The following is an 11,489-nucleotide window of genomic DNA, read 5'->3' as shown; positions in this document are numbered from 1 at the left end:
TGGAGAAAAATTGTTTTAGAAGACAAAGGTGATGGTTGTTATAAACATTTTAATAAGTTAAATTACTGAGAGAGCTTTAATACTTATTTTACACTACTTAAAAATGACTTAGATCTGTCATTACTTTCATGTAAACGAAGTACAGGAAAAGTATTGGAATCCTCCAAAAATTCAATGTCAAGATTTTGATGAATCTTGAGGTTTTAGACCTCCCTGACTTTCTCGTACATGAAATATAGGAAAAGTACTGGAATCCTCCAAAAATTCCATTTCAAAATTTTGATGAGGTAGACCTCCCTGAGTCCAAAAAAAAACATTTTTGGAATGATGTCTGTGTGTGCGCGTGTGTGCGTGTGTGTGTGTGTGTGTGTGTGTGTGTGTGTGTGTGTGTGTGTGTGTGTGTGTGTGTGTGTGTGTGTGTGTTTGCATTGCTATCTGAATGGGGACATACGCCTGACTGCACACCAACACAGTGAGGACCTCTGACCAAGTGGGGACCAAAAATGAGGTCCCCATAATTCTGCCCATTATAATTAATGCAAAATTGCTTCCTAAGGTGTGTACCATCAAAATCTACCATGACCCCAAAATTCATATTTCAATGAGTAAAATTTGTGTGTGTGTTTTGCCGCTGGATGCTCACAGTGTGTAAAACCCCCTACAGACACTTTGCGGTACTGCAGTGTGTTTTGGGGCTGGATGCTCACAGTTTTTAAAACCCCCTACAGACACTTTGCAGTACTGCAGGGTTAAGCACACTTTTGGTCACATGGCAGCAACACCGGATGTTCCCATTAGGTGCGTGCATATGGAGGAAAGATTGAAAGCCCGAAAGGATAAATCACAAACTGTTAAAAAAGGTAAACAGTGTTTTAATAAATGTTATGCTAGAGTAAGTAGTTAATCGTTGTTATTATTATTATTAGCCAATGAAGATGACGTTTTTATCTATTTAAAGCTTTGTTTGAATAAAAGTTTGTCAGGGTATGTTGTGTTTGTTGGTTTTTAAGAAGACCCTGCTTGACTATTTTTATATGCCAGCTTTATTATGCATTTAATTTTAAAACACAAATTATGCGTGTTTATATTCGGGAGTTTACATGTATATGTGTACATATATGTGTATATATACATAGAGAAAGAGAGAGAGAGACATATGTTGAAAATGAGAAGACAACGAATAAATCCGGAAAGCGAGGCTATTCGGTATGTGAGGTCATCTTCGGACAAATGCGGTTTGGAAATTAAATGTATCAGTTCAGAGAAAGGTAAGTTGTTTATAACCAATTTATTTTCTTAAATTATTAACATCGCATTTATATTAGCGAAGTACGTTTCACATACTCGGTCGTTCGCAGGACGTGGAGTTTTTGCGGTGGATGCATTGGAAAAGGGTGACTTTGTGGCCGAGTACCGCGGTCAACTAATAAACGGAGCTGAAAGCGAGAGGAGGAGGCGAGTGTACCATCCTGCCGCTGCTGTCTTTCTTTTCGACTTTAAATGGAATAGGAAAAGCTGGTGGTGAGCTGTATTTATTTTTCAAATTTATGGTGAAAGTGTACTACGGTCTGTTCGAAGTTAATATTGCAATAGTTAACAAAACGTCAGAATGAAAGTAAACGGCAGAAAAAAGTAATACTACCAGACAGTATAATCAGGTTTCCCTGTCTCCGAATAAAAAATAAATGCTTAATAAAATACTTTATGATATATACAACAAATTTGCTTTAACATAAAAAAACCGGTATAATAATGACCTGATCGCGTACGTGTAATGCAGATATGCTGTCTGAAGTGGCGGGACTCCTGGAGAAGCAGCTCCGAGATCCGCGTTCTCAGACACCGCAGTTAGTAAGCACTTTATTTAATGGAATCAGCCACCTGCTTCGACTCTCTGTCCGCCCTTCTCTGCCTTAGAGGCAGTTCATATGCCCACTGTCCACCTGCCCTGTGAGACACGGTAGCGGCCGCACACTCGGGCAGATGGACTGTAGCAGCCTGGAAACGTGTCTGAAGTGCTTCAAGTGCTCTGTCTGCAACATAGCGATCGCGGAGCTGCTTTTATGTCAGTTTCTCAAGGTAGTCCTTTCCACGTAAGTGAGGAGCTTGCCCTCTCAGGCTCAGACCCAGATGTGCTACACGATTATTTCCACGGAACACTACTCATTCTAATACATGAGGCAAATTGGCTGTGTGTAATCTTTATGTATGTATTTAAACTGCACTGCTGTTACAGCATTGATGGAGCCAAAGATGATGGCTCTGTTGGAAGAATGATAAATGACAACCACAAAAGTCCAAACTGCAAAATCAAGAAACTGGCAGTAGATGGAATGCCACACCTCTGCCTGTTTGCTTTAAGAGATATTCTTCCTGGTGAAGAAATCACATACAGCTATGGAGATGGACCATGGCCTTGGAGAAAACAGGTAAGAACTGTAGTCTTTATTTATGTATTTAGGATTAGTTTAGGTTGTTGTCACCTGTGAAGTAATTATTTTTGTGTTTGTATGCAGGGAAAAGAAAAAGCCACTATTGTGTCATCACCATTACAGACAAATGACAAGGTAACTAAATCTACATTATTAATCTATACAGGCATTTTATTTTAATAAATTAAGACAGTTTTTCCCAAACTCGGTCCTGGGGACCCCCGTGGCTGCAGCTTCTGTTTTAATTAAACTCCTGGACTAATTAAGTGAACTGATATTTCCCAAGTTCTGTGTTTAGGGAACAATACAGAAATTAGAAAAATAAGTTTGCTAAAAAAAAATATTAAAATGTACCAAGCAGTTATATAGGAATAATGTATTTTTTTCTTTTAACAGTGTTTTCATCGTGATTTTCATTCTACTTTTCCAGGTGTTCTAATTGTTTTATTTATCCACTATTTAATAATTATACTAATTAGTAGGTCTGACTTTAAAGTAGTTGCAGCCTTTGATTATTCCGTGTTGTTTGCCTGGGTGTCTGCTCTGCTCATTTTAAATTGTCATTATTAAGATACAACGAAGGAGGAAAAACTGCACAGATAAAGGGCAAAGTATAATGAAATCAACAAAAGAGAGTTAAGCATTTAAATATATCATAAAAGCAGAAATATTTTTAAATGTAAAAATCATGCTGCTTTGCTTTTCAAATGTCGAATAAAAAAAAAATACCAGCTAATTAAATGAGCTCAGTGTTATCACTTATTAGGAGTGTGGTTGGAACAAAACCTGCAGTCACAGGGGGTCCCCAGGGCCGAGTTTGGGAAAAACTGAATTAAGATATTATTAAAGAAGTACCAATAGTACACAGTATACATGCATTGCAATTTGTTACATTGCCTGAGTCTATATACTTTATTGCACTATTTTTAGATAATAAAGCTGTGTGATTGGAAGTGGAAATATATTTTTATATGATAATAAATTTAAGAAACACAAATATAGTGCCACAATTTCAATTAAAGGTATGAAAATGGATGGTGTACACTTAATTATAGGAAACTAAGAGAGGAAAGAATAAATATATGGTAAAATCGTTAATTGCAGACTCATTGTAAAGATTTTCCTAAACAAGAACATATTAGTATTCATTAGCATAATTTTGATATTTGCACTATAAATTTTCAGAAAACATACACAGTGTATGACTTAGTGAAACTTGTTTCCAACTTTTGTAGCACATAAACAATTCTGAATGAAACATGTGACAGAGAGAAAAATTAAGTGCACACACCAAAAGAATAAATGTTGTTTAAAGAGGAAGAAAAAGTATGGCTATCGTTTTGTGATATCATGTAAATCATGCAAAATGTACAACCATCTACAAGACCTAGAAACCCAGAAACTATTCAAGTAACTGAAAAGTTACTTAATTTTTATATGAACAATTTAGGCTTTTTTGAAGTTAAACATATTCATTGTAATAGGCTACTTTTTGGATTATGTAAAATATAAATTAACCCATATGAAATAACATTTCATGTACATACCATATAGTGCATATAGAAATGTGACTACTGCTGATTCAGAGTGCAATTTTTGAATCACAGTATCTTTGAATGAGAATTAGGTATTATAAGGAACGGTCAAGTCCTATCAAAGGTTTACTTTGGGCATTCATACAGTATTTATGACAAAATATATTTTAAAAATCCAACAAAGGTTTTAACATCTTTCATCAAGTGGGAAACCAGTAAGTTCATTTTAGTATTAGAAGTATTATTATTGCATGTAAGACTGGAAAGTGATAACAGCATACCTGCCTTTATTATGCATTTGATCAATATTCTGTTTTTAGGGCACTGGGGAAAGGGATGTTGCCCAAAGCCAGATCTTGGCTCAACAGCCTACACTGGCACAAGTAAAAGGCACTCTTGCTATTGATGAACAGGTACAATTCTTTATAGCCTTAAACGTTTATTATTAGACAAATACTTTACATCACTTAATGGTAAAATGTTATATATTATCCATTTTTTTCACTAATCATTTAATTATTTTTGCCTTCTCAGAACCCTGATGGAAGAGAGAAGACCCTCAGTCATAGCTTAGCTGAAAAGACTTCTGAACCTCAAGAGAAAGAAGCAGTTATTACTAATGAGCAGGTACAGTTTTTTTACTTAATTTGCAAATATAACTAGAAATACACAGTATATATCTTTTAATGGCAAGATGTCTTATTTTGCTTTTAAATTTTAATCTGCTACAGTTTATTTCACAAAGCTGTTTTGTTTAAAAATTATATAGTCATTACACATAAGATCAGTTAACTACATTCCTCACTTGCTTTATGTTCACATGATGAGAGTGATCTGAAATATATCTGAATCCTCACAGGAACTGTGTCATTGTTATGCATTTCTTACTGCCCACCCTACTTCACTGAGGTCCCCCTAATGAAAATGACCTGAAGTATGTGTGAGAGTCCCCATAAGGGCAGTTAGTGAAGATGGGGTTACTTGTGCTACCATCCCCCACTTGCTTTAGGTCTACACAATTGTTGTGACTTGAAATGTGTGTGAGTCCCCACTAGGTTACTTAGTGATGATGGGGTTTCTTGTGCCACTGTCTACCCACTTAGTTTAGGTCCACACAGTGTTTGTGACATGGAATGTGTGTGAGTTCCCACAAGGACAGCGTCTTGTGTTTTAAATCCTAAAATATCTTTTTACTTCACTGAGGTCCCCTTAATGAAAATGACCTGGAATGTATGAGAGTCCCCATAAGGGCAGTTATTGAAGATGGGGTTACTTGTGCTACCATCCCCCGCTTGCTTTAGGTCCACACAATGGTTGTGACTTGAAATGTGTGTGAGTCCCCACTAGGTTACTTAGTGATGATGGGGTTTCTTGTGCCACTGTCTACCCACTTAGTTTAGGTCCACACAGTGTTTGTGACATGAAATGTGTGTGAGTTCCCACAAGGACAGCGTCTTGTGTTTTAAATCCTAAAATATCTTTTTACTTCACTGAGGTCCCCTTAATGAAAATGACCTGGAATGTGTGAGAGTCCCCATAAGGGCAGTTATTGAAGATGGGGTTACTTGTGCTACCATCCCCCACTTGCTTTAGGTCCACACAATGGTCGTGATTTGAAATGTGTGTGAGTCCCCACTAGGTTACTTAGTGATGATGGGGTTTCTTGTGCCACTGTCTACCCACTTAGTTTAGGTCCACACAGTGTTTGTGACATGGAATGTGTGTGAGTTCCCACAAGGACAGCGTCTTGTGTTTTAAATCCTAAAATATCTTTTTACTTCACTGAGGTCCCCTTAATGAAAATGACCTGGAATGTGTGAAAGTCCCCATAAGGGCAGTTATTGAAGATGGGGTTACTTGTGCTACCATCCCCCACTTGCTTTAGGTCCACACAATGGTTGTGACTTGAAATGTGTGTGAGTCCCCACTAGGTTAGTTAGTGATGATGGGGTTTCTTGTGCCACTGTCCACCCACTTAGTTTAGGTCCACACAGTGTTTGTGACCTGAAATATGTGTCAGACCCCACAAGTATAGCTACATAAAAGATAGATTAACTCCTGCTCACCCCTTACTCTATGTCCCCACAGTGAATGTGAACTGAAGTATATGCAAGTTCTCACTAGGATTGTTGGTGGTGCTTCAGTACTTCTACCTCACTCAAATTCATTTAGGTCGCCATAATAAAAATCAACTGCTATAAATGCTAGTTCTAATAATTATAGTTAATGAAGAAAAGTTGACTCTCCTGTATGTGTTGCACTTATTCTTAAGACCTAATGAACTGTTGTCTTGTCTCCATATTCAATATTCAAGATTTGGCCTGAAAAATGTATTAAGCATAATCTCATTTAATTTACATTATGTACAGCATAATGTAAAATCTGGTATTCTGTTATCCCTGTAATTGCCTATAACGACACTTAACACTTATTTGAGCAGAAAGTATTTGATTGTAACTGGCCTTTGCAAAGTGTAAAAGTAAAAAGCAACAATGATAGCAATAGTAGGAATATTGCTACTATTGCTAATAACAACAGTAATAATACTAACACATCGTAATGTGTGTCAAACGAATATGACACCCAATTATATTTTTACAGACTGAAGACAACAGTGGATCTGACACTGAACCAGTTTCTTTAGAAAAGAGAGAGCTTGACTGTACTGTGCCAAAACTTAAGCGCTCTGACAGTGTTATTGTAAGTTATACCTCAATGGCATAAACTTTATAATTCAATATTTTCACTATAAAAATAACAGTGAGTATTTGATAGTGGGTTTTGAAATATTAAGCAATTGCTCATGTATATACATTATTAATAATAAATATAAAACAAAGCAATCATTAATCAAATAATGTAGTTTTCAACACCTGTTAATCAGTATGCAGTATAGGGATTTGTTTCTAGATGGCTTTCTTATGTTTTTAATAGGTGAGCGAGGAGATGCTTCAAAACTGTTCTGAGTCATCAGATTCCAGTATGAACCACAGCGATGATGACTACATTCCTAAGTCATCAGAAGAGAGTAGTCCAGACTGCAGTAGTGACTGCTTATCAGCACACATGAATGACAAAATAGATAAAGATGAGAAATCCTCTGCGTCATGTTCCACGTGTGATAGAACTGTACCTGATTCCAGTGTTTCAGACTCTGAAATTAAAGAATATGATCCAGTATCTGTAAAGGCAGTTTCTGTAAAACCGTGGAAGAAGAGTATATGACAAAAACATTTTGCCTTTTCTGTGGTAAGTCCTATGCAAAATTGCCAGGCATATTGAACAAATTCATCGCAATGAGACTGAAGTTGCTAAAGCTCTCCAGTTTCCAAGAAAATCAAAAGAAAGAAGACTTCAAATAGATCTTCTTGAAACAGAGGCAATTTTGCTCACAATGTGGAAGTTTTAAAATGGGGAAAGGAATGCTCGTACCTCGAAGACAACCTAGAAATTGTTTGCCATCTAACGATTTTATGCATTGTTTAAATTGTCAGGGTTTTTATTTAAGAAACAATCTTTGGCGACACATGAAACATTGCAAGCTTAGAAAACATGACCAACCAAAACCTGGAAAAAATAGGGTCCAGTCTTTGTGTGCATTTGCTGAACCTGTGCCTCCTGGTGTTGACAGTGGCCTTTGGAAGCTAATGAGTGAAATGATACAAGACAACATTTCACTTGTAGTCAAGAAGGATCCCTGCATTTTACAAATAGCACGACATCTCTTTAACAGGCTCGGTTCAGACATATCTAAAAATGAATACATTCGTCAGAAGCTTAGAGAGCTTGGTCGTTTGTTGTTATGTGCAAGACAAATAACACCATTGCAAAATATGAGAGACTTCATAATTCCATGTAACTTTCCACATGTAGTAACAGCAGTGAAATGTGTTGCTGGGTACAACCAGGAGAGTGGCACAATGAAAACTCCTTCATTAGCACTGAAGCTTGGCCACAGCCTTCAGAAAATAGCCAATATAGTGGAAGCCCAGGCAATGGTAGAAGGAAATGAAATGATGGAAAAAAATGCTCAAAGCTTCCAAAAATTTATGAAACCCAGTGGAATGAGCTAATTTCATCTGTAGCCCTAAGATGTTTGAGAGAGTCAAAGTGGAATGCACCTCAGCTTTTGCCTTTTACCGAAGATGTGAAAAAAATGCATTTGTATCTTGATGACAAACAAGAAGAAAATTACAAAAATCTTCTAGCTGAGGCCTCTGCAAGAAACTGGGCAAACCTTGCAAAAGTCACTTTAACACAAATTATTTTGTTTAATCGCAGAAGAGAAGGAGAAGTTTCCAGAATGCTTCTAAATACCTTTTTGTTAAGAGATGTATCAGATTTGCATGGAGATGTTGCTCTTGCTCTTTCAGAACTAGAGCAAAAGCTTTGCCATCACTTTATCAGAATTGAAATTAAAGGCAAGCGTGGAAGGAAGGTTCCTATACTGCTGTCCCCAGCAATGCACAGAGCAATGAAGTTGCTTGCAGAAAAAAGAGAAGTATGTGGTGTGCCATGTGACAACAACTATATGTTTGCAAGACCTTCGGCTCTATCTCATTTTCGTGGATCTGATTGTATTCGACTTTTTGCCAAAGAATGTGGAGCAAAAAGTCCTAAAACACTTTCATCAACCAAACTCCGAAAACACGTGGCAACTCTGTCAAAAGTTCTTAACTTGAACGATACAGAATTGGATCAACTGGCTGATTTCCTTGGGCATGACATTAGAGTACACAGGCAATACTATCGTCTCCCAGAAGGCACTTTGCAGTTGGCTAAGATCAGCAAAATTCTCTTAGCTCTTGAAACTGGGCGCCTTGGAGAGTTTAAAGGAAAAACTGGAGGATATCACCATTGATCCAACTGGTAATGACCATTTTCTTTCTCTCTATCTGCCTTAGTGTATACATATGCATAGCCAAACTTGGCATACTGCATAGCAAAGACAACAGCTGTAAATGTAAAAATAGTTATGAATTTTGGCAGATGTGTCATGTTTGACATGACAAGGGCACCTCCTCCTTTCCACCTCCACTTTGGGTATACAAAAATGTTCCAAAATGTATGATTTTGAAGTATGCCTCACATGCTGATAATTTAGTGTACTGTAGAAACCCACTTTTTCAATAAAGACAGACATACTCTGAAATTAACCTAATCTAATGGCCCTGGTCCACTTGAAGTGAACAATATTTAGATAGATAGATAGAAATACCAAACTATTCAAACATGAATATGTTCATAATTACATTCCTAACTAGTAGACATCTCTACCAGAATTCCTGAGCCAGTTTTATTTTTGTAAGCATTTACTTTCCTTCTTAGTATTCAAAGTTCAGTTTTGTATTTGACTATCGTGTATAGTGATGTATTTAAAAGTAGCTCCTATTTTTTTCTTTGACTTTTATTAAAAGATCTTTTTTTACTGTAGAAAAAGTAGTGATTGAAAATGAAACATCAGAAAGTGAGGAAGAATTGAGTGATCATGAAGGTGATGCAGGTAAGCTGTTGTACATTTTACCTTACTTTGTAAATCCATTGGTGTTAAAGTTTATGGCTTTCTAACTATTTCTAAAATAATTTGACAAAATTTTGTTTAATTGATTAGGTTAAATAATTCTTGAAATTTTGTAACATAATTGGTTATGTTGTGTTTAGAAATGCAAGTAAAGCAGATGAAACGAGCACATGGCGAAGTTCAGGAAACAAAAGTTAACAGTGTTTGCCAAGGTGAGTACACATCAGTGCTACAATAAAGATTATTTTTTTAACTAAGCTATACAGAAGTTTATGTTCTGCTAATTGGAATTTTGTGGTGCAATTTTTAGGTCGTAAACGAGTGAAGAGGACAATGTGGAAAGAAGAAGAAAGAAGAGCAGTGGAAAAACATTTGGCCAAATTTATAAATATATGTAAAGTGCCAGGAAAGAGAGAGTGTGAGGCCTGCATCCAAAATGAACCACAAGCTCTCAAAAATAGAGATTGGCTGGGTGTGAAATTCTATATAAAAAACCGAATTACCTCACTGAAGAGAAAGGTTTAAAACAAGTGTTTCCATTATCAATGCTGTTCATTTAAAGTTTAGTTATGGGAAATAATTTAATCAGTTTACATTAGGTCTTTTCATGGTATTTGAAAGCAACAGTTCCACAAAGCCAGTTACTTGTTTGCTCTTTAATAATTTGTATTTCATACGTTTATATGCACTTACATAAAGATATACACACGGTTATTTACAGGCTATTTCAATCAAGGACAGTGACTCTAACTTGTGTGGTGCCACCAGGAGACTTGGGCCTTGGTAGCTTTACTCAGGGTAGAAAGCACTGGTGTTGGGTTACTGATTTAAAAGAATTACCAGTAGTGAATCAGAGTAATTATTTCATACTGCAAACTTATAATACAGAAAACCTGCAATATTTACTGATTCCGTACACATTAATTTTAAATTAAATTGCTTCTTCATAACATACAATTTGATCACACGTTTACAAATATTGCAGTACTCATTAATTCAGATCAATTACAAATATATTTGAGCAATTACAGCTGAAGCTAAGATGTCTTGAAATAGTGAAATCTAAATATTTCTGGATCAAGCAAGTGTCAAATATCTGAAATGGGAGGTAATTCCAAAACAAATTAGCTTCAAGGTCATCGTGCTGTTTTACACTTAGATTTGGCTTTGTTATGATGACATTGTTTTAGGTTCAGTTATGTATGTTTATTGCATATTTAGTATAATGTGAGCAATGTTCTGGCTGAAAGAATATTGTGAACTTGAGTCTGGGTGCTCAGTTTTAATATTTGTTACTAAGAGGTGATGTAACTCAAATATAATGTGTACAGAAGCCAGTAAATATTGTAATTTTTAATATTCATCAGTTGCTTTTTTGCTTACATTGATAAATGAACGTTTAATTAGATGCTTTGGATTAATGTTTTAATTACTTTTTCATAATTAGTACACTGGAGTTGTCAATGTAGAGATGTTTCACAATGGAATACTGTATGCATGGAAGGCTATTCTTCAAAGCCAAGTAGTAACAGTGAACCTTAGCCAGGATGAAGGTGCATTTTTATTTTTCTCATTAAAAAAAGGTTAATTTATAAAAAGTTTTATTTTATTTATATATATATATATATATATATATATATGTGTATATATATATGTGTATATATATATATATATATATATATATATATATATATATATATATATATATATATTTATATATATATTTATATATTATTTATATATATATATATATATATATATATTTATATATTATTTATATATATATATATATATATATATATATATATATATATATATATATATATATATATATATATATATATACACAAAAAGTAACAGATGCTGCAGATGGGCTAGCATCCCAGCCAGGATGGGTGTGGGTCTCCTACCTGATTGGTGAGGCTTGTATGTTTGAGCAGCCTGGAGTAATTTGAATCTTTACTGGGATAGATGATGTTCCATTATCTGGGCAGGAGGCCT

At 35.5% G+C, this 11,489-nt stretch overlaps 1 protein-coding gene across 1 annotated transcript; it reads left to right on the top strand.

The window, feature by feature from the left end:
* Nucleotides 1-1,309: 1,309 nt before the first annotated feature.
* Nucleotides 1,310-11,076, top strand: LOC120538795. The gene is made up of 10 exons (XM_039768275.1): nucleotides 1,310-1,521; nucleotides 2,237-2,429; nucleotides 2,517-2,567; nucleotides 4,288-4,380; nucleotides 4,502-4,594; nucleotides 6,569-6,667; nucleotides 6,902-7,049; nucleotides 9,402-9,470; nucleotides 9,629-9,700; nucleotides 9,799-11,076. Exons 2-10 carry the CDS (start codon nucleotides 2,274-2,276, stop codon nucleotides 10,011-10,013), a joined length of 996 nt encoding a protein of 331 aa, XP_039624209.1. The 5' UTR covers nucleotides 1,310-1,521; nucleotides 2,237-2,273; the 3' UTR covers nucleotides 10,014-11,076.
* The last annotated feature ends 413 nt before the right edge of the window (nucleotides 11,077-11,489 follow it).

This window comes from Polypterus senegalus, chromosome 11, assembly GCF_016835505.1.
Source record: "Polypterus senegalus isolate Bchr_013 chromosome 11, ASM1683550v1, whole genome shotgun sequence".
Classification (NCBI taxonomy): domain Eukaryota; kingdom Metazoa; phylum Chordata; class Cladistia; order Polypteriformes; family Polypteridae; genus Polypterus; species Polypterus senegalus.
This window is presented reverse-complemented; position numbering and strand designations above follow the sequence as displayed.